General features: G+C 40.6%; 1 protein-coding gene across 1 annotated transcript in view; it reads right to left on the bottom strand.

The window, feature by feature from the left end:
- Positions 1-1539: 1539 nt before the first annotated feature.
- Positions 1540-24370, bottom strand: part of LOC118561052 (plexin-A2-like) — a gene marked incomplete at both ends in the record, with an annotated part of 60503 nt that continues 37672 nt past the window's right edge. Inside the window, 10 exons of the mRNA XM_036132803.1 lie at positions 1540-1616; positions 5800-6068; positions 6762-6904; positions 7119-7353; positions 9210-9353; positions 10350-10589; positions 14935-15028; positions 19238-19405; positions 19933-20069; positions 22299-22416. Of these exons, the coding sequence (XP_035988696.1) occupies positions 1540-1616; positions 5800-6068; positions 6762-6904; positions 7119-7353; positions 9210-9353; positions 10350-10589; positions 14935-15028; positions 19238-19405; positions 19933-20069; positions 22299-22416 (1625 nt within the window). The remainder of the gene's footprint in view (positions 1617-5799; positions 6069-6761; positions 6905-7118; positions 7354-9209; positions 9354-10349; positions 10590-14934; positions 15029-19237; positions 19406-19932; positions 20070-22298; positions 22417-24370) is intronic.

Raw genomic sequence — 24370 nt, 5'->3', positions numbered from 1 at the left:
TCTAATAAAACTCCTTTTGTAGGGAAGCAGACCCACAGCATAACTCATCCTCCACCATACTTAACAATGATCAGGTGGCGCTTTTTGCTGTATTTATCCTTTGTTTTACACCACATCCTTCCAGAGCGTTTTCTTCTAAAAATCTCAGTCTCCGCCACCCCCAGGAGGCATTCACCAACCCTCGGCCCACTGGGTCTGTTGACAACCAACACGAGTGGAATGAGTGGAGCCCGGCCGAGCGGAACCAAGCAGGCGAATTAAACGGGGCTTTTGTCACATTTCACCAAAAATCAAATGGTTGTGGGCAAATACCAGGAGGGTTAAGTAATCTCTACATGCTTATGTTTGTGATTATAGGACAGAAAAGGCTTTTTTCCTAGCAGGCCTCCCAAATGCCGTTGGCATATTCATAGCATCTTATGGAGACTTGGGCATCCCAGGAGTCCTTTCTTAGCAGCATTTATCCAACAGGCAGCTTCGGGGGGTTTCTTCCTTCCCTTACCATCTTTCTCTCTGTAAAGATAAACCTGGGCACTCGTCCAGCTTCGTATTTCACAGTTTCAGTGAGTTCAAATGTTTTAATTTTAGCTCTGACTGCAAATATGGAGAGATTTTTTGCAAACGGTTAATTTCTTGTAGCTGTTTCATGACTTGTGAAGATCAGCGCACAGTTGTTTCACTTAAATCCCACATATTTTAAATACACTGACCTTTACGCAAAGTAAAGGGTGTCGTTTTTGAATATTAGAGTTTAGTTTATTTGTATTTAAGCTTAAATAATATCTCCAAATGTGTATTGAGACTGGAGCTGCTTATAGAGCCTAAAACACTTATTTGCATCCAAGCACATTTCATATTTTCATTTAATTTGTCCTCTGCAGTGATATTTTTTTTATTGAAACTGCATTTGAACTGCGAGGGTTTTTTGCCAATAGCTCAAAAAAATTGAATACAGACTAAACTGCCGACTTTTTTTCTTCATGAATCCCTTTGTGACTCACCAGCGTCTTGTATTCAATCTGCTGCCGGATGAGTTGTCTTCATGACTGGGAATAGCGAGCCTCCCCTGTGATGGAGTCTATGGGGCCCTTCTCCATTTGCTGTTGATGGCACAGAACAGCATGAAACAGGGGCTCGCCGGCGCATCCTTTGTTTTGGAAGAAACCAAGGAATTTGATCGAAAGGTGGGAGAAAGGCGAGGGGTGGGGGGGGGGGAGAGAATGGACGGGAAAGAAAACAGATCTCTATGTGTCAGTAGATAAGACCTGCTAATTTCAACATCACGGCTCAGACAAAGTAAGGCTAATATGTGGCAAAACCAGAGAGATGTTCAACCTCACAGGTAACACAACTCTGCGATGGTGTGGAAAAGCACATCAATACCAGGCATTTAAAATCTGGGCTACAACACGAATCCAGAGGAGTCTATTTAATAAGAAATCAATACAAAACCTCAAGGAGCACACAGAACATCACTTGTAGCGAACCCCCCCCCCCCCCCCCCCCTCCAAAAAAAAAAAAAAAAAGACAGAGAATGACTTCGTTTTACCTTGAGAAATTTGTGAAGCAGGAAGGCAAACCAATTTGTCAGCATCTTCTCTGCCACCGACTCTGTTCTGCAAGACAAGAGAGAGGCGCACTCATTTATTATCAGGAGACATCCCACGGAGAGCTGGAGTGCTCTGATTATTTTTCCATTATTTTAAGGCTCCCGGTGTTGAGGCAAAAAAAAAATAAAAAAATACAACCTATAACGAAGAGTTTAAAAAATTTCCACTCAGCCGTTTGGCCTCAGAGGACACACACTTTACTGTAACGTCAGGTAAGTGCTGCCAGTGCGCAGCACTTATAGGTTATGACATAATTGCGCAGACTAAACGGCTACTTCAGATGTCTCACGCTGTTTTCTTTGCATTCCCTGCACTCCAGCTGGAACCCAATATCAGATTTGAAGCCACCAGTTTTTCTTTTTTTCCACCCCTGTTGGGCCCTCGCCTGCATTACAGCTTCAGCCTGTAGTGCAGGGACCACCAACCTTTTGAGAAGGTTGAGAGCTACATCATCATGGCTACCTGTACTGACCTTTGAAGAGTCAGAGCTCACCTTAACGTCATGTGATTTAAACATGGTTTTGATGCATTTGTCATTTTAAATCTATGCAAATACAAGCATGATTAAAAAGGAAGAGCAACTAAACAAAAGCTCACTGGAGGCTTGAGGGCACCACATGTGGTCCTTGGGGGGGCTTCCTGGTAACTTGACTCTCGGCAGCTGTATGTCGCTCCGCCTAGCTCCACTCACATACATCTGGGACCTCTCCATAGGAATTGCCTTTATTGAAGGCTGGGCCTTATCAAAAATCCTTGCATATGATTGGATAAGCCACTTGTCTGTCATCTTTATCGACGTGGGGACGCACCCCGAAAAACAAAACTTGCCAAATGCTTTCGGGAGAAGGGCGAAAACATCGTTTCCACCAACAAAAGCCTTCAGAGCCGTTCTCTGATGTTCTTTTAATGAAACAATATTTGGTAGATTGGACAACACGGAAGAAATAGCAGCATCAATGTTAACGCTTGCTTCCTCGACGAGCCGCCATTGCTATCTGAATCAAAACAGTCTCACGTCATGGCCGCATCTCCACTACGTCACATCTATGAAACTCCAGGCCTGCGTCCTGATTGGCCAGACAATAAAATTGGTTGGAGAAATCACTTTCTATGGGAGATGTCCCAGATGTATGTGAGTGATGCTAGGCGGAGCGACATACAGCTGGCGAGAGTCAGGTTAGCTTCCTGGTGCCCACAGGCACCCTGTTGGGGAGTCAACTGTTGGCGGGATCCCGTTCAGCTTTTCGAGTGTTCGCAGAAGAGAAGTAGGTCTGGGCAAGCAACTTCTTCTACTGGCTCCCATTTGAACTCATCCTTATATATAATGAGTGTGAGCACAAGTTTTCTTCCCACAAAAGTGTCATGAAACATTCAGCAGGCTGGTCTGAGCACAGCAAAAAAACAAAACAATCGGCAGATAACTTGAGGTGGAGGGAAGAGGAAACGAGGAGAAGAGGAAGAGGAGAGGTGACGGGGAACGAGACGTGAGCTACAGCTGAATGTTTCATGAGGGGGCATACAGAAGATAAGTCAGACTGACAACAACTCTGCTGCCGCTGCACTCACTCTTCCCCATTACGGTCTTCTCCTCCTCCGCCAGTCCCTCCCACTCTCTATCACGTTTAACACTCCTGTCTTTCACCTGTCTGCTCAGTCACCCCGTTCCTCAGACTCGAGACAAAACGAAGCAGAAAAGAGGTGGGCTTGCCTTCCCCGGCCTCGTTACTTCAGCCATCAGGGTGGTGCTAACTGGGCTGGAAAGAACAATTCACCGAGGAGTTACCTAAATGATGCTAAATGATGAGCATCAGGACAGGTCGGGGTTCTTTCAGAAAGCTTTTCTGGTTTATTTTTTTCTCTTCACTACAGTAGGACATGCTGCAATTCTACTAAGAAAGAGAGCAAAAAAAAAAACCCAGGTGAACTTTCATCCAGATGTGAAATGTCTTTCTTTACATCCTCGCAGGTTCGGTTGTGTGAGTTTGTAGATTCCGTAAGGATTTATTTTTAAAGCAACAGCCGTTCACATGGAGAATCAGCTGCCAGCTTTGAGGAATAAGAAATGAGTTCTTGCATGTAATGCACTTTCGATGTAAACTAGAGCCTACACCACTGCCTTTCTGGAGGTCAAACCGCCTCAGATAACCATAAATTTAATTAAAGAAGGTAGTTATTCATGGCACTGGCAGCTCTGGATTTCAAAATATGAGGTGTATACGACCTTGCCATTTGTGATACCAAGTTGTTATATACTGTAAATGGCTTACGCAACATGTAAACGTTTCTTTTAGATCAGACAGGAATAAATATGTTTTATAATAGGCTGACAACTTTATTTTTTTGTTAATTTTCAAATCCAGAGAGATTTAAAACAATCAATACCTAACTGTAAATTTAAAGACTCGTTACTCGTTTTGAAATTGGGTTTTCTTCAGTGGCATGATTACATACTAGGACTTACAAGCAGATGTAAGAATGTCAGTAATGAGACACTTGTTAGGGCATTTGTGGAGCTTAAAAGAGGTTTTCTAAGACACAGAGAATGGCCGGCCTTTAGTTATGCTTCTCTAACCATGTGAAACAGCATCACTTCTCCCCCAAAATGCATCTGGTGGCTCCATCAACTCCCACCTTCAGATTTGAAGTCTTCTGAGGAACTCGGGTGGAAATTTGAGACACCCTATCTCTGTTACCTAGAAGTCCATTCCGAAAAGTGGAGCTGATCATCCAGTTCTCAGTTTGGATGTAAAGAATGTTATATGTTGGCTGTTTGTGTGTTTTCTATTATGTCTGAAATCTGTGGGAGCATCACCGGCCTGCCTCAGAGCGGGCTTCAGGCCCATTAAACAGTCTTTCTCGAGATAAGAAGCAAAACTGAATGGATTTTATTTGGCAACAATGCCACTTCAGACGTCACGCTTTGACTTTCAACAGAAAGCTCACTGTAAAAAGCCGGCAGTAGAATTTGCATTTAAAAACATGAATGACTTAGTGGTCAGGACAAGTTTTTTAAATCAGCTGCGTCTTTTGGTCAAAGTTTAGCCTTTTTTTTTTAAATGGCTCTGACCTGCAGAAGGCCATTCGTGCTTTCATTAGCCCCAGACTCGGCTATTGTAATGCTCTCTCCGTCGGTGTCTCCCAGTCGAGCCCAAATTGCTTTCAGCGTGTCCAGACGCCCCTGTTTTATATCCTTTACACCGGCTTCCTGTTGGTCTCAGAACTGATTTTTCAAACATTTAATGTTTGTTTTTGAACCTCTTAACTCGCACACCGTTATTTATCTGAACTTTTTAGTGTTTGTGTGCACGACAGATCCTTGAGGTCATCCAGTCAGCTTTTATCAGATGTTCAAAGGACTGAACTTAGGGCCGTTTTTGGTGCCGGCGCCCGTGTTCTGAAAACATCTTCTTTTGGACCATCATGCCATCATCAAATCGTTTTTAAAAACAAAGAAAAAGAGGCATTTGTTCAGAAAGGCTTTTAATGTTTTTTTTTTTTTAGCAAATGTCTTTTTAATTGAGTTTCTTGTTTTCTGTGATCTTTCTGAGCGTTTTTATATTTTCTTTTCATTGTTGTGCACTGTGTTCTCCTTATTTAGATATTTTTAAAGTGCCTTGTAAATCAGTATATGAATTGACATGAATAAATTAAGCTTATTATAATAATAATAATATTAATATTATTAGCTACAAGAAGGCAGATTTAGATCACAAAGGTCCCTTTTCTTTTGGTTTCTGAGAACCCAAAAAAGCTCCTGGTAATTCTTGTACTTAACCAGTTATTAGTGTTTGTTAGCTGCTTATTAGATCTTTTTTAATACTTTGTGGGTTAGAATAGTGTCGTTTCTTTGTTTGATATTTGCTCATTGTGCTTGTTTTTAGTAGTTAATCAAGAATTGAGTACATATTGGTTGAAATAACATACATTTGATTATCAAATCTTATGGTTTTCAGCTGTCATTAATGAGAAGTTTTTTAATTATGTCTGTGTAGACTTTTAATTTTGTATCACGAGGAACATACAAACTCTTCCTGCTTCTTTTTAATGTGGAGAGAACTCAGTGATTGTGGGTTTTTATCCTTCACATTGGTTTGAGAAGTCATAAGACTGATTGATTTGTGAACCTTATCACAGTTGCCAAAACAAAGCATTGCCATTTAGGGCAAATTTTTGCGACGGTGAGCCATACCTCCGGAGGAGAAGCTTGGGGTGGTTCTTGCTCTCGAGGTTGCGCTCTATAAGGTCCGAGAGCAGGTGCTTGAGGATGTCTGTGGCGTACTCCAAGCGCCCTTGCAGGGAGGTCATGATGAGCGAAGCGACGTAGCCGCGGTCGCGCATGGAGAAGGAGCGCTGCGTCTCCAGCGTGCGGATGAATGTCAGCAGGAAAACCTTGTTGTTCACCAGCTGAGCAAACTGCTTCAAGGCTTTCTCCACGTTCGCCTGTCCGCACCCGGGAACCTGCACACACCACGCATAGTCGCACACGCACAAAGATGCATACGCGCATTAGCTAGTACTTGCTCAAGGATGAGTCAGAATACATGAAGACAATAGACATGACAGTTCTCACCACCTCAAAGAGCAAAGTGCAAACCAGAAGAAAGTGTCTACAGACTTTGCATTGTGGTCTGACTCAACTGTGCTCACATTTTGTTCTTTCAACATGTGCAAATTCTAATTTTTACACTAATTAAGGGCCTTTCGCTTTAAACAAAACAAGGTGCAATCAGTGAGCTCTTTGAGAATGCGTGTCATTGTGAACATAATATTGGCTGATTAAAGCAGCTGTAATTTGAACAGCTAACAAATTTTGACCTTGCGCAAAACAATAAGTGGCATTTGATTTGCCATCAGGGTTTATTCAAATATGGATATCAAGTGCTGCCAAGTTAAACCAGTAAGATGTTGGCAAAAATTTTAAAAAAGAAATGTGAGAAAGGAAGCATTTTGCAACAAATCAGCATGACTGCGGCGGTGCACGGTGGCAGAAAACCTTTAGCCTCTATGTCCTCCTTATACATTCACTGGCTTATGTAGAGGCGGCAAAACAAAATCATCTAACACTAATTATCTTGGCTTGTGCTGAAAGCCCGAGGTCAACATATTTAAAGAGCATGTTAGAGCTGCAGCAGCGCTTCAGAGGCTCCTCACCTCCAGCTCCCTCAGCACAGGGTGATCGTCAATGCCAGGAAAGAGAACCCTCATCGAATACGTGCGATAGTCCAGGAAGGGGATGCCAGCTCTGTCAAGATCGCTGGTTAACTCGTTGATGTCCGTCTGCAGTTCGGCGAAGGCTGCACACGACAGATGACAGAGGCGTTAAAAATGATGCCAGATTCTGGCAAACTTTCAACAAAAAAATAGGCAGAAGTTCCAGAGAGCTGCTTGATGGCAATATATTTCTGAAAGCATATTTCATAATTAAAACCCCAGCATGCATGATGTATGGACTTCAGTAGGATACACTGTAATCTACTTAATGAACATGTTTAAAAAGACACGACCCACCTTCTTTACACTCCAGAGCTACTCTAGACTCCAGATTGTCCATTTGCATCTGCAGGCGCTTCAGAGTGAGGTCATTCTCGTGCGACTTTCGTCGGTAGGCGAGCAGGACTATTATGACGATGATAAGCAGCAACCCTCCACCGGCTGCGATGCTGAGAATAGCGGGCATGGTTAGCAAGCTGTCCGACCGGATGTGGACTTCACCAGGAGAGATGTGCAGTCCACCTACTTGCACCTGGAGAAGTATAACACGGGAACAAGAAAAATGTCTTTAAGTGGTGTTAGAGAAAATTTAACTAATTTTCTTTATATGACAAACCAAACAGGTGTATTAGAATATCAATGAAGAGTTTTTGTTTCAGTAATTAAATACAAAAACGTTTATCTGTGTATTACACAATGTCATTAACTATAGAGATATATTTAAATCATTTGTTCCTGTTAATTACAAAAGACCAATAAAGATTAAAAAAGAGGTGTTATGTTATGGCCAAAACAGCAATGGGTAACCGACACGTTGCACAAGAAGAGTGAGTCAAAAAAAAAAAAGGTATTGCTAAAAAAGCTGGCATTTTACAGAGTGCTGTCTCCAGAGGTATTAAAGGAAAGTTCAGTGGAAGGAAGAACTGTGGTAGAAGAACATGCACAGATCACAGGGGTAAGCACAGCTTTATGAGTGTTACAAAGCAAAACCTATTCAACCATTTAGGGGAGATTCACAAGGCATGGGCTGTGGCCAAAGTCAGGGCTTCAACAACAGCCACACACAAACGTATCCAGGACATGGATAGGACAGTTACTCATTTTATTTTCCAACAGAACTTGGCACCAAAAGCACCAATACCTATACACTGCAAAAGGGAACTAAAAGTAAGTTAAATTTTATTGAGATCAGTGTATTTTTCCTTGATTTGAGGAGCTAAATAAGACTATTTGCCAGTGGAATAAGTATATTTACTTTATTTTGAATAAGATAATTAGATATCCTACACTTGAAAGAAGATGATGGAGATGAATTGTTCCTATTTTATTTCAAGTGCAGGATATCTAATTATCTTATTTTAGGGGTAAAAATACTCATTCCATTGGGAAATAGTCTTAGCTCCTCAAATCAAGAAAAAATACACTAATTTCAAGAAATGTTTACTTACTTTTAGTTTCCTTTTTGCAGTGTGTACTTTTAATGACCATGGTATCATAGTGCAGGTCTGGCCAGCAGATTTGCCTGATCTAAACCCTAAAGAAGGTCCAGGGACTATTTCTAAAAAAAAAAATGGAGACAAGAGGAAGGCTTCTCTCATAGTAACCTTAATACCTCAGCATAGCCACAGGCTGACTGCCTCCATGTCACACGGCAGTGATGCAGTAATCCTCGCAAAAGATTCCCCGATGGACATGGACATACTTACCAGCAGGCTGTATGTTGGTTTAGATTGTCAGTCATCCAGGTCATGATCAATCCAAAAATGATTAAAAAACAAAACATCTGAATAGACGTCCAGTTGTTTTATTTTTAACCTTTTTTGGATTATCAGCAGGCTGACATCTCCGCATTATAGAAAATATTCTGATCTAATGTCTTAATTTTCTAACTACATTTTAACCTTTCATTAGCTGAAATCAAAAACAAACACAAAAAACTTAAACATATGCCTCTCTGTGTGTAATCCAAATATGAGTTTCACTTTCTGAATTATTTTAATGACATTCTAATTCATTAAGGTGCGTCTGTATAATAAAATATGGCGCAGAGGAATTAAAGGAGCTTCTCAAGTTTTCTTTTGTCTTTTTTTGTTTTTTAAGGAAAAGACAGCTTGCTTTCCTCTTTTCAGCTCTATTGTCATTATTTGCTCATTCGTCAATAATTCCAGAGGACAATGTGCTGTAATGGGGAAGCTACCAGACCATGAGTGACAGACAATGACAGAAAGCCAGCGACTAACCGAAAGCCAGCCGTTGACCCAAAAAACACAGTGACGTAAAGAAGACCACTGACCTACAGCGAGCGACCCATATTCACGCATGCAGACGCACGAGACAAACAGAAAAACAAAAATAAAACGGATGGTTGGGTTTGACATTAAGACTGACCAGGACTTTATGCTGCCCGGTGAGGTTGGGTGGCTCGCAGAGTAACTGAGTGTCTGAGACGGTGAGGGAACAGGGGGTCTCTCCGATCAGCACCGTGTAATTCAGCCGGGCTCCACCGGAGGCAGATGGCACCAGGTTACGGCCCTGCAACAACGTTAAACAACCAATCAGCAGCACTAAATCATAATTACATCAAGCATTTTGGATCTTAGGAACTATTTTTGGTGGAAATTTAATTACAATTCGATTTTGATCAAAGTTAATTTGCTGATGTAAATTTACTTAAATTCATATGTTATTATTATTTACTTAAATTAACATTACTAAGCCCCATCACCTGTAATTCTATTAATTCCCCATTAGCTTAAACGTATGTCAAACTTTTATTAAATGATTAAAGGCAATTATTAAAATTAGTGCAGCCATCTGGATGAAACTAGCAGCCAATTCATGTGTTAAATTGTGCTTTGAGAAAGTCAAAATATGCAGGAAGGGTTTTAAATAAATTTCAAGCTTACTTTAAGACTCAAGCTGTTGTTCGACTGCATGTCAAACAGAGCTAAACATCTTTTGAAGCGGGCAGAAAGTACTAAAAAAAAAAAAAAAACAAGTGGAAAACCCATTCAAAATGTAAGATTGGTGTTTATTTTGTGACATGCATTTTTTCCCACACTTAATATGCAGTTTTATAGCAACAATTGTCATAAAAAGAGCCAGACACCCAGTTTAACATACTCCCTTTTGTGTGAGATATTTTAGGTTTTTAAGCAGTGCGTTTGTCAGCACAAATGTACTAAGATGACACTGAATACAAAGTACTGTAAGTCTGTAATGACATTAGGTCCAACCTGCTGCCGGTTACGCTGCAAAAAGGGAACTAGAAGTAAGTGAGATCTTCTATAAATTAGCATATTTTGCCAATGGAATAAGATTTTTGCACTTAAAATGGAAACAATTCATCTCCATCATCTTATTTCAAGTGCAGGATATCTAATTGTCTTATTTTAGGGGTAAAAAATACTTATTCCATTGGCAAATAGTCTTATTTAGCTCCTCAAATCAAGGAAAAATGCACTAATTTCAAGACATTTTTACTGACTTTTAGTTCCCTTTTTGCAGTGTAGGATGCCTATAACTTACCTTGAGAATGATGGGAGCTCCAGGTTTCTGCTCCAGAACGCCTGAGAGGCTGAGGGGCTCCAGGTAAGGGTTGGGGTAGTAGACAAAGCCCGTGTTGTTGTAGGTGAGCAGAGCCTGGACATTGTTGAAGACGAAGCCAAACTCATCCACGTGTTTTATCGTCTCCTGCTCTGCGGTGTAATCCGCCTTCAGAGAAGGGGCGAAGCAGCTGATGGTAGTGGTGTTCAAAACTTTGCACACCTGCAGAGGAATCCAATCAACTTAAACGTTAGACACCACATCCAACCCGCAACCTGACGGTGTGTTATTATGAAGCCAATGCATTCTGGTGTTTATTGGTGTAATGAGCACGGACACATCCGAAATGACCTTTCATCCTCTTTAGCTGATCTCCCCAGGTCCTTTTTAAAAATGGGATAAGCAACTTCATATCCGTGCCGACAGGATCCCGAGGTCAAAAAACACGATTAACACAATGCCTGGGGGGTTGTCACGCTTCAGGAATGAAAGTTGGAGAGCCTGATGAAAATGCATTTGAATTTCATCTGATGTCCCTGTTTGTAAAATCCATTGTGAATTAAATCACATGTTTGAGCTGCAATCATCCAAACAATCAATGCAAATCTAAAATTCAAATGTGATTTAATGCAAAAAAAAAAAGGGAGTTGACATCAGCTAACCTTCATGAGTAATGTTGATGCATTATACTTCAGGAGCTGGGAGGATTTTCTGACGGCATAACAAAATGTTTTTGTTTTTTGTGGAGACCCAGACTACCAGATCTGACACCTGTACTGAGGGTAAACCGTCCCTTCCTATCTGCGAGGCAACACCGAGGCTTATTCAAAGAGCTGGGAGCTCGGAGGCTCTCCGCCTGCTAAGCAAGGACAGACAGTGGGACGGGACGGCCTGACAGCAAAGGCTCTGCTGGTGCTGTAATGAAAGAAGTCCTCCCAAATTAGACCTGAACTGGGTTGTTCTGTCTGCTCTGGTGCTGGAGAAGTGGATCACAAAGGAGTTCCTCAGGTGGAAGTCACTCTACCCAAAACCGCCTAACCCTGAATTTTCAGTCAAATCAGGAATTGTGCCATAAACCTTTTTGACAAGTTTCTGTAGATCCCATCAACTCAAATAATTATTTGATTTTAATCAGATTTGATAATATCTTGAACCTTTATTAATTTAGAAATCTTTGTCCTGCTGTAAAAGCTTTAGTGAAGAGGGTTTGTGTGATCCTTTGACTTCTGAATTAAAATAAACTCTAGACAGCAGACATTATGTGGATCGATTAAAAGTTATTGTTTCGAATATTAGCGTTGGTTGATTTTTGGCATCATCTTAATCCAGGTGTTGATTAATCTGAAGGACATTTCCCTCTGAGAAATGCAAAGAAATCTGTGCTTCTTTAAATTGTATAAGAGATGATCATTGGACTGGTAAAGAACGCATGCTGCAGACTGAGCAGATGGGATATGAGGTTTATTAACTTTGACGCACTGTCATATTGATTGGCAATTTATTGGTTAAACTGATAGTTTGATTTACTTAACGACTGCACACTGCTGTATGGAGGAACTGCACAATGCATTGAAACTCCATCGTCACTGGGCTGTCACACGGTCATTGCATAGAAATGCTTGGATGCAATCAATAGCCTATCATATTTTAAGTGCCGTGCATTCATGTTCATGTCTGAGCGGCTGGACGGTCTTTTGGTGCTCTTGATGTCCATCCCCCTAAAGCTCGCAGAGAGCTCCAATGAAGAAGGAAAACAAAGAGTAAAGTGTGAAAAATCGTTGGTTTATCCCAATAAAAATTGTTACTGCAGTACTCAACAATAATATTGCAATGGCATTTCTATCCTTGAGTTGTGCAGCCTTAGAGGAATACTTTACGATTTGCTTTATTTTTAGAACACCATAAGTCTTTCTTTAAGACAGCGGAATGCGTTATTCTCAGGAAAACAACTTTTTTTTTTTTTTAGGTAATGAATTATCTACTTTGATCCTTTTTTTTATCTAAAAACGATCACAAATGGGCCTTCTATTTTTCTGTTGGCCTTCAAATACAGCGACATTAGAGTTTTCTGACTTTTGAGCCAGCCTCAGACATATCTCAGGTTCCATAGAACAAACGTTTCGCAGTCAATGGGTTTTGCTTTCTACACTTTTTTTAAAGTTTACACAGTTTTGTTTTATAAGACGTATGCATTTTAAAAAAATCTAAAAAAAAAAAGACCCTTTATTGCATAAACGTCTTGTTTTGTTTTTGATTTTTTTTTTCCACAGCTTATTTGGTAAAAAGTTCAGCTTTAATCCCTTTATATTTCAGTCCAGCCTGAGACACATGCTATTTTAATTGACTGGCTCAAATTCTGGGCTGGCATCAATAATGCACCGTTTAATTAGCTCGGGGCATATCTCTAACACACAACATTTTCTGCATGCTGGCAAAACAAAAAGAAAATCTTTTTGACTCACGTATCACTGCCAGCTCGTACATTTTCCGTTTTTTGAAAATCCAAAAAGAAAATACTTTCATCATTGTTTTTTCTGGCAGTCTCATCAGGTACCTGGTCTAGTATTGATTTTTGAGTTTTGAGCCTTCAGACCGCTCTGGCAAATCCCTGAGTGGTCAAAAACTACAGGCTGAGGGTGGCCTGAAATTTTTGCCATCAGGGCTGCAACGATTTAAAACAATCAATCACTCTGAGCAGCTCAGACAAGCAATCTTAAAGCCATTAATCACCTCCCAAAACTTGAGTTTTCCGTGTCAGTTTTAAGCGTGTCTTTTGTGTGAACAGCTTTGATATCTGACTTTTTTTTTTTTTTATGTTTGATCTCATTTCTTCAAAGTTCCGGCTTTATAAGTACGCATCCAAAGCAACAAAGTGATTTAAATCAGTTAAAATAAAACTAAATCAACTAGTAAACAGAATCCATATGTGTGCGATTTCACTGTCAGAAGGCCCACGGTAACTCTGGAGGAGCTGCAAAAAGCCACAGAGGTAGAAAGAAAACTGCCGACTGGACAAATATTAGTCATTTTCACATGTTTGTATCCAGAAAGTGAATACAAACATGTGGAAATGTAGTTAGATGAGGCCACACATATATACTCTGTGGCATATATACAAAATTAGATGTGTAGCAGAAAACTAACATAACCCCTAAACATACCATCCCTACAGTGAAACATGGTAATGACTGCATAATGCTGTGGGGACATTTTTCTTCAACAGGCACATGAAAGCTGGCCAAAATTTAAAGGAAGAGCAAATTACAAGGGCGGAAAACATGTCAAAGGTTAGAGTTTAACAATTTGAATTGAAGCATATTCATCTTCTTTTTGATTGGCCCGTTCAAAGCGTTGCTGTGTCTGTGAATAAACTTGACGTTTACAGATGCTCTCTATTCAGTCTGACTGAGCTTCAGCTATTCAGGAACTGTTTCGGTCACGTGACCAATACAGCACCTGTTTCGAACTGACTGACGCGCCAAACTGTTTCTGTTCCCTCTAAGCTGCACGCGTGTGCATTCGCGCACAGTAGCGCGCACAGCAGAGCTATGCTGCGCAGTAAATAAAATCCAAGCTGAACTGTAAACAAAATAACAGTTAATAATGGTTAATTTTTAACTATTTTGCAACTCTGGTGTGATGGTGTTGTACCACAGTCTCGCTCTGTGAGCGCCAGGTGCTGATCGGAGCGCACCACTGATGGATGGGTTCTGCAACGCTTTTTTGGTTGGGCGGGTTGCGCTGTGCGTCTTTGTTCTACTTCTGAGCGTCGTTTCAGAAAAAAAAACGGCTGATCTACACTGAGTAGAAAGTTGCTACTCTGAGTAGTTCTTCCTCCCTTTGTCATACATACATGTCCGATTTCAGAACAGATGATATCAGTCAGGTAACTAAACACAGCGCCCCGATCAACCATTTGTAAAAAAATAAAAAGCCAGTCCACAAGCATCCTCCTTCACATTATTTATTGACTGTATCAAAAAAAAAATCAAATATATGTTTAATTCAAATGAAAATATAAAATAATACAATGCAACATACAATGATTTAAATTGTATTGTGTATGCTTGGTCATCAAATCAGTGTCAGTTAACTCTGTCAACCAGGTTGCCTGTAGGGATTTTTAAGGTCCAGCAGGTGTCAGTATTCAGTGACACAGTATCGGCACAGTATCGGCACAGAGTTGCAATGTGCCGAAACGTTTCATGACGCCTCATCGACCCATCACTAGTAGTCGTGCAAAGCTGGTAGAAACAGGCAAAAAAAACAAAGAGATTTGCAGCTGTTAGGGCGTTAAAGACTCGTTCCGCAAATTGTTGACAAAGTGGGGAAACTGTTGCGCCATGAAGACAATTGTGTGTCACACTTTTCAGATTTTTGAACTTGATTGATACAAACTACGTCGTGTTGGTCTGGTCCCTAAAATCCAAATGAAACACACGGAAGTTGGTGTTTGAAACTTGCAAATGTGAAACCGTATGAGGAATATAGCCTTGTGCAAATCCACCGTGCAATGATGCAACCTGAATTTGAATAGGTGCAGGGTGTTGGACGCTGCCTCACTCACGTCGACAGATTCGTGGCCAGCATACTTGACTCGGACCCGAGGTTCCTGAACCACATCCAGGTTTGTCCCTGTCACCGTCAGGGTGGTGTGCCCGCTGTTTGGATGAAAGAAACGCAGTTAAGGCACTCTGAGAAAGATATTAGCTGCTCCCTATTTCTTCATGCGTTGCTTCAAAGGAACAAGAAATTCTTGTAATTTTTTTTTAAAGTGCTCTTTTGCTGTAGCTGTCCGGGCTTTCTGAAGGTCTTCTACATTTTTTGCTTTGAACATTGTTGAATTTTTCATTTCATTTCAGTCTTGTCCTTATACCTTACCATTTTCAGAGTACTTTTTTTATTTGGTCATAGCACTCATCGTAAGACCCATGAATCCTTCAAAGAAAAAGGATTCAATAGAAGCGATGACCCAATGCTTACAAAACCCACAAGAACCGTTTTTAAATTCTAACAGTTGGCACTTTGTAACCAGCTTCCAAGTGCAACAACACAAAATGAGTCAATTTCTTCAGATGTATATGCAAAACTTTTTAAAGTACACACAGTTTGACGGGCATAAAACAGTATTTTTGCAAAAACAAGGTGATTCATAAAGAGCTGTTTTTTTTTTTTGATAACTTGGCATACAAACGGAAGGGGCCATATCTTAATTTTTATAATAAGATCCTGTTTTGACAATTCATCTGCAATTTTTGAATTCCCTTGCTTGTGAAAATTATTGAATCTATTTTATCTTTAGCATTTTTTCGGAGGCAACAGTTTTCTGTTTTGTGGAAAAGAGAAAAATGGTTCCTACTTAAAGTTATTAATCATGCCTTCTCTGGATTCTTGAACTAACAAACGAAAACACCAAGGACACTGCAAACAATCAGGCAACGGGAGGAAAATTAATATAAAAAAAACCCACTTTTACAAAACATTAAAAATGAAAAGAAACGGGCAGGTTTTTACACAGTGCTGCGTGTCTTATATTGCTTAAACAGGTAAGCGCACACCAAACTTCATGTAGCCTGCACATGAACGCAAGCTGCTATTCCCTTTGAGATTTAATTATAGCGGCAACCACAGAGAGACCAGTGTTTTTCATCAACATTTCCCAGATAATTTGCATTAATGCATGTCTGAGGAGGTATAGCTGGTAGCTCGCCCTTTGTTATTGGGCAGAAGAGGAAGATCAAACGCAGAACCAGCTGGCTGCTGTTTTATATTCAACCATGACTGTGAGGCTGGCATAGCATGAATACAGGTGCTACTTGTTTACATATCTGTGCTGAATGGGATTACACCAATTTTTTTTTTTTTTAAATAAAACACCCTCTAATCTTTGCACAACATGTGCTGCAGTGCAAACTTAGAAAATATTTGGAGCTGGAGAGTACACATGGAGAAAAAGATGGATAAACACAAGCACCAGAATTTGGGAGAAATGCTGTTTTGAAAAAAAAAATAAAAAAAGCAGAACTGTTTAGCATGGTGCCGCTAACAGAGTGCCAGCCCTTCTCTTCTCACACTTCAAAGGCCACCTTAGCTTGTAGGGCCTCAAAAGGGGGAACGCACATTCATGATGAGGGCTCTTGATTGCTGCTCCACAAAGCTCCTCCTGTCGCCCAGACTGTGGGTCAGGGTGACTCTGAAGCCCAATCTGCTGGGACATAGCGCTGCTGCGTAATTCCACCCAAAACCAAATGAACGAACGGTTGATGCAACGAAGGCATGACCATCTTCCTCTGTTAGAAACGCTTGTCCAGAGGGTCCGTTCATTTGTTCTGCTGTTTGCTGCTTGTGTTTCCTCTACACAACAAATGACTGGATTTGGGCCAATATCAAATTTAATTTAAGTGCCAATGGTGAATTTAATTTAAGTCTTGAACTGTATTTTTTATCAGGCTCAAGGTATATTAAGTCACTTGGATTGGTGTTACATGTATATTTTGAGACCTCTTACCGTATCAGTACTCTTAATAATAATATTTGAAAGGTTTAAAGGTTTATGAGGTCATCACATGCGGGGCTTTATCATCCTACCCACCTGATCTAATATGCTGTACAGTCCCATCCAACTTTTGGGTTTGACTATAGATGAAGATAGGTTTGACTTTTTAAATTCTTGATTGACCAAGAGACACAATTTCCTGCATAGTTTTCTAAACCACTGTAGGTACTTAATGTCTATGATAAAATATACAACTGTCAGTTTTTGTTTTCTAAAGATATAAATTGTATCTCACCAACATTACACAACTGATGACTAAGATGGCAAAACAGTAGCATGTCCCAAGAAGGGGGACTGTTTCTATTTTTTGTCCTGATGGAACAATTCCTGGTGGCTATTATTTGCTTATTTAAAGATTTTATTCTTGTTATATTTTTGAAGTCCCAGTTTTATGTCAACAAAGTCACACCAAGTGTACAACGGAGTCCCAAAATAAAAATAAAAAATCTATATTTTACTTTGATCCCCCCCATGCAGCACTTGGTAAATATTTCTGTAAAAAGAAAGTTACTGCAGATATTGTTGCATATACTATTAACACCCTAAACAACAAAATTGTTTTTAATAATTTACAGAAATGAGATATCACATTGCTGGCCATGAGTTCAACACTTTTGCACGTACAGCATTGGCGGTGTGAAGAAGCATTGCCCCATTACAGATGTTTTCTTTTTTTTTCTTTGCATATTTTGGATCATTAAAAACATTTTTAAATTAAACTGAAATTACTTGAATTAACATAAAATGAAGTTTTCAAATGACAATTTCATTTGAAAAAGACAAATCCTATCCAAACCAGCCAGACCTTATGCGAGAATGCAATTTGATCACTTGATAAATCACAAATAAACTTCAACTACTTTTTTGCAAAGCTGAGTAAAATATGACAACCAAGACCAGGGTCTGCTTACTGCCAGACCTGTCTCACAACATGAAGTAGGCTAACGGATTTTCAAAAGCAACACATTATGACCCAATCTAAGAAGTTCAAGAACAGATGAGACACAAAGTCACCGACATCTAAGAGTCTGGAATGTCGGATTATGGCTTTTAAGCCATTATCCACAAATGGAGAAAATACGGAACAGGTGACCCTTCCCAAGAGTGGCCAAACCATGATAACAAAACATCTTGGAGAAGTAGAATGCACAACTCAAATATTATTTTTACAGCATGTACATTATGCAGTTTGGAACAGCGGTTGATCGCATATTCTGAGCATAAGATTAATCCTCATTTTTAATGGATAATCAGTTCAAAATGATTCAGATTAGGATCTACAACAAAAAGCGAATCCTTAGTATGTCTCTAAGTTTTGTTGACTCAACAAGCCGTATACCGAAGACTCTAACTAAAACCAAGAGCATCTTGACTCTGCTTGGATACTGCTGAGCCTGGGTACTCCACCTCCCTATCATTCGGACGTCTAAAGAGTTCCCAGAGAAAATCTCAGGCCATTCAAAATGCAGTAGCTAAAGCATTGACAGGAACTAGCACCAGAAAAAGTCTCTTTCCAATACTGCAAACTCCTAGCAAGCCTTCTGTGAAATTCAGAACTGACTTTGAAGTTCTTCTCGCCAACAACAGGATCAATACCAGGGCCCCAGAGCATCTTAGATATATTTTATTCCTACAGTCTACTAAGGAGGCCCTTCGTTCTCAGAATGCAGGTCTACTTGTGAGTTTCCAGGACGAGAACGGGCTGCAGAGCCTTCAGCCATCAGGCTGAGAACCAGTTAAACAGCTTTGATTCAAGACTCAAACACTTTCTTTTTCCTATTTATGATTATACCTAAATCTATTATTTGGCTACGAAACACTGATGGGTGATCTCATTCTAGTATTTTGCTTAAATACTCTGCTGTGATATTTTAAGCTCTCTTCAACTGAAAATCAATGCACATTGTGTATTATTCCTGCGTTTTGTTTCTCTATATGGCTTCCATTTAAAACATAGCCTGTGATAAAATCATTTATTGCCCTTTTATTACATATTTTTTCGCAACTGGTTGCTAATTTTTTTTAAATTTTTTTTCTTGTGTACTATGTACATTTGTGCAGGCATTTTATACAACTTAATTTATTTTTTATTACATTTTGCTTCGTGAAGCCCCTTGCTGCAGGTAGAAGGGTACCATATAAATAATAGAAATTGCTTGATTGACATAGTGCATAAACAATAAATGGTCCAACAGCTCAGTACTTTAACCTCTAACATAACTTGATATTTGCTACAAAACAACGTTTCACGACAGTGGCTTTCATTAAGTGTTGACGTAACATAGAAAGAAAGCAACAGCTCCAACCGTGGTACCTGGCAATGCTCCACATGGGTTCGATGCTCTGGACTGTGGGGTCTTCTATGTACTCGAAGGTCAGACTTCCAGGAGCTTTGGCCCGGTCCACACTCAAACGCACTTGCACTGGTCCCGCTCCTGTCAACGATGGAGCTGCAAAGCACACAATCTCTGACATGCTCCTCCTGGTGGGAGAGAACCAGAAGAGAGAATTATTCATGCTTTCGGATTGCGTCTGCCCTCTCCCTGCTGTAGAGGCAAATCCCTGACTTCATACAGCCACGCATGAAGGGAGAGGATTCATTATAGCCTGTCCCATCTCCTGCCTGTTACAGACACATTAGGGATGGAATCTGCAATTAGAGGGTGCTCTAGCTAATGGCTCTTTTGCCACCTGCTCGACTACTACAATCTGCAAAATTTGAGCTTTAAATAGATTTCTATAAATACAAAGGGCAATATCTGATGTGAGTCATCACTTGCCCACCAATCTTTACTAATTCCTGATTTAAAATGCAAGCGCACACTTGTATCTAATGTGCACGTTTCTGAATAAAGTGATCTCATCCCATGTTTGAGTAAAACAAGAGAAGGCTAATTCCTTAATGCCGGGCAGAGACAATCTCACTGAAGTGCCTCTCCATCTGGGCTCTAATAGGGGGGGGGGGGAAATTACCATAACATCAGGGGGTCATATTATCGTTAGGCTCACCTGTACAGTTCACAGGTTTGATTCCCAAAGTACACAGTTATAGTGCTGCCAGCACTCAGATTTTCCCCAACGACGGTAACCTTGGTCCCCCCAGACTCAGGTCCTCGGCCTGGGGTCAGAGCCAACATGGTGGGTACCTACAGAAAAACAAACCCACCGATTCAAAGACTTTGCCTTTTCCATCCTTGGTTTAACCTTATAAGAAGATAGGTTACACAGTGAATAGTTTAATTTAATATATGACAGTGTTTTATTTGAGACATAGAAAGTTATTGTTCTTTGAAATATAACTCCATTATATATAATGAACATTACATTTACACTGGGAGAAATCATCTATGAAAGTCATGGATAAATCTGCTTAGCTTACATCTGCAGTAGAGCTGTGCGTTAACACCTTCAGATGAGCTCCTTCACAACTTCTGTCACAATTTCAAGCACATTGTGAACGTAACAGGGCTGCTTTTTAATCAGCGAACCTGAACTGGATGTTCCGCATTTCCCTCAGCTTTTTACAGATTTTGCAGTGCTCGAGGGTTCAAAATCCAGAGATTTTTCAGAAGGAAGTTGCCAGTATTTATTCCTCGAGCAAGATGCATGTGCCTGCTGTTTGTGGGCAGTGCCATCAAGCTGTGCCACACACACACAACCTTGGAGTAAAATGTATATTCTTTATGTCGCCCATACCAAAATAAAGCCTTTCCCTAACAGTACTTTGCAATTGGTTGTGCTCATGGATGTAGTCTTCATGGTTGATCTGAAGATCTCACAGAGCACAGTTCAAGACATAATTTGAAAATGGAAAGCGTATGGCACAAGTGTTGGTGTCTATTCCTAGCCTCCCTCTACCTTGTAGAACCAACTCTTGCTGCAGTTGAAGTTGCATGTCTTCTGAGGTGAGTCTCTGCTTCCTTTGCACCACTAGAGTATAAAATTCGTACAAGATCTTATTTTGCAAAGCCACTCAAGCTCAGTCAGGCTGAACGGAGAGGATATGTAAACATCAGTTTTCAAGTCGGGACTTTAACTGGGCAATTTCAACACACTGATAAGCATTAAGGTCCTGGGTTCAAATCCCTGAGAGAGTTTACATGTTGTCCCTGTGTGTGTTCTCTCTGAGTACCAAAGGTTGGTGGGTTAATTGGTCAGTCTCATCGTATGGTTGCATGGTTGTTTGCCCCGTGTGTCTCTGTGATGAACTGACGACCTGTCCAGGGTGTACCCTGCCTCTCGCCCAATGACTGCTGGGGATAGGCACCAGCGCTCCGCCCAAATGGCTCTCTGCCCCAAAAGGTGTTTGTTGTGTTCCCTGCATAAGTGGCAACTGCAAACAGGGACTTCTTGTAGCTTTCTTTTTTGGCTTTTCTCTTCCCATAACTTATATAAAATCCAGATTTGTTGACTGCAGGACCAATAGTAGTCCTGACTACAAATTATTTCATCTCGGCTGTGGATCACTGCAGCAGAGTTACTATGGGCTTCTAGGCTTCTTGATTGAAGATCTGCTTTCCTGGTCAGTCAGTTAATGTAGACGACCATGTAACAGTTGTAGAATACACTTTCCATTTGCTGATGACAAATGAAATGATGCTGTGTGAGCTCTCCAAAGCTTCAGATATTGCTGTACATCCTAACCCTGCTTTGAACTTCTTTTGAGCTTTATCTCTGCCCTGTCTGGTATGTCCCTCGATCTTGTTCTCTAACAAACCTCCGCAGAAAATATTTATATATGAGTTTTAATTATTGTTACACATACAGTGTAGCTTTTATTTACTAATTAAGTAATATCCCAAAGTAAATTAAACTTAAAAACGTTCAAAAGTCAGAGTATAGGGATACGAAGAAACAATACAGTTTTTAAGTTTTAATGTAAATCATTTCGAAAACCGTGTATCATTTTACCCGTGATGGACTAGCAAACTGTCCATGCTGTATTTCACCTCTCAACCATTGACTGGTGGAGATAGCTGACCACAATTAAGCATTGTAGGAAATGGATGTAGAACAATAGGATGAATTATTTTCGTTAAACCTCACAATTATGCACGACTTTGTGTTGCTTTGCAATGTGCTACAAGCACTGTGTGTGAAACGAGAAAAAAAAAAACAAGAGAAGCAAACAGAAGTAAAAAGCTGGCGATTACCAGAGGATGTCATGCACAAACAGTTAACCATGTGCTTTTAAGGATATCACCTGGCAAAAACTGAAAATGGACATGACAAACATATTTTCGGGGCTGCACATTCAGTCTAAAAGCATCATTCACAATGAGTTTTTTGTTTTGTTTGGAGTGCGACTTTACAAAACAGCAACCCTTTGTGTCAGAGCAAACCGATAAGCTTCGGGTTTTTTGGGGGGGAATTACCACAAAGGTGTAGATCTGGGAGGACTGCGTGCTTAGCTCGGGTCTGCATTCACCAACGCACAGCTTGACGGGACCAGGGGCGCTTCCTTCAGGAGCTGCATCCATCTCGCATACAATCCTGTCAGAAGCAAATATATAATGATACATACAGGGGGCCAGTCCAAAACATTGGCATCATACATTGGGCTTATAATAATAAAACAGTCCTGACACACACACACACACACACACACACACACACACACACACACACACACACAGACGCGTGACTGCACTGTATCACATTCGTCACGTGCCTCACTGGTGGAAGATGCTGTCCTTTGGCCACTGTGATTGAAAGAGACTTTCATAGAAGTTGCGGGTCAATACAGAGCCTCATCTTTCTTCCTAATAGGAAACCTATAACGGCAATATAACTCAGATGATAAACTACACCGCTCCCCGTCGCAAGGCATGACCGCCATCCGCCATTACCTCCCGTTGCCATGACAACGCGGGGGGGGGTTTTCTTCAATAAATCAGTATTGCCTTCCAGGTCAATAAGATAAAGCATGCTATGTATAAGTCATTACAGCAACTGACCCGACGCTGAAATTAATGGTTGCAACATCTGTAATGTCATGTTTTAAAGCGCCGTGTGAGCGGGATGAATGGCCCAGCTGGATCTGCTGCTTTTACAAAAGAAACCGTAAGTCGTCCTCACAACAGGAGCGCCCATCCTGGCCCATTCCTTCTTCTCGTAGATCACGTGGGGATTCCTATTTACAGCTGGCAAGCTCTTGTCTTTTCCTGTTTTTTTGTTCTACGTTTTTTTATTTTATTTATTTAGTTATTTTATAGGGGTATAAATAAAGTTGCTGCAGCCCGGTTCCAATCGCATTACATGCCTGTGAGAGAAACACATGGCCAACAGATTGTCCCTCCAGTCAGCGACATGCAGCGCATTTCAATTACAGCTGTACCGACAGCCTCATAACAACGACGACACAAAGACTGCCTGCCTCCTTCCTTGGCTGTGACAGCACCAGAGCAATGCAACCCCACCCCCCCAACCCCCCCACCCCTTCCCCCCTGCAGCCTGGGGAGGCGTGTCAGGGTTCTTACTTACACACAGGCCGCCATTCAGTCTCAAGTGTCACCGGGGGGAGGAAACAACAGTTTGTATGAGTATGAAAGGAATTGCATGGGTTAATTTTCTTTGAGTCTTCGGGTAAGTGCAGAATTGTGTTCAGTGCCTTGCAAAAGTACTATTACCCCTTAAGCTTTTTTAGCATTATGACAGGTTAAAACCACAAACTTCAATCAGAGTAGCACATAATGGTGACAAGGAAGCATATTGCTTCAAATGTTATATTGTTGTTTTGTTTTTGCAAACATGCGCTGATATTTAACATTATATTTCACCCCTTAGTTAATAATTGATCAAACTTTCTCTGCTTTCGGTCTAGACAGGGCCAGTATAATACAGGGGTCTTCATCGTAACTTTTGGGTCACAGATTATACATCATTAAGCTGTGCTTTTAGATATAAAGGTAAAAAAGGGGAAGGTTTAGTTTAGGTACGTGGTTAAATTCATTGTCTAATTAGGATTTCCATAGCAGAATGACACAAGTAGTCGAATGAGTACTTTATCATATTTTGTATTATTTTCTTCTTTCCCCCTTTTCATGAATATGAAATTTTAAATTAAAAACAGAGATTTTGGGGCGTGGTGGTGGGGCAGGGGTAGGGCATGCAACACATTTCCAGATGCCTAAAAAAAAATTAAAAACAAAGATTTTGTTTTTGTAAAAGTTTGAAGTAATGGAAAGCAAGTTTTGCGTTGTATACAGATTCAACCTGATAAATTCCATTTCTTGAAATAGTCACTAAGGTTTGGCCACCAGACAAGTTTTCTTCAGTAAGAGCTAGAGAGCTAGATGTCTCCTGATATTGTAAAGCCAGCTGACGAGTCATATGTTTGGGATTGTTGTCCTGCTGAAAGATGAAACTCCCAGCCAGTTTCCTTCTGGAAGTGTATTAGGCTCCATCTATCATCCCATCACCTATGAATAGCCTCCCAGCTAAAAAA

The sequence above is a fragment of the Fundulus heteroclitus genome, unplaced genomic scaffold, assembly GCF_011125445.2.
Source record: "Fundulus heteroclitus isolate FHET01 unplaced genomic scaffold, MU-UCD_Fhet_4.1 scaffold_543, whole genome shotgun sequence".
Lineage (NCBI taxonomy): Eukaryota > Metazoa > Chordata > Actinopteri > Cyprinodontiformes > Fundulidae > Fundulus > Fundulus heteroclitus.
The sequence above is the reverse complement of the archived record's forward strand: the minus strand, read 5'-3'. Positions and strand labels throughout refer to the sequence as shown.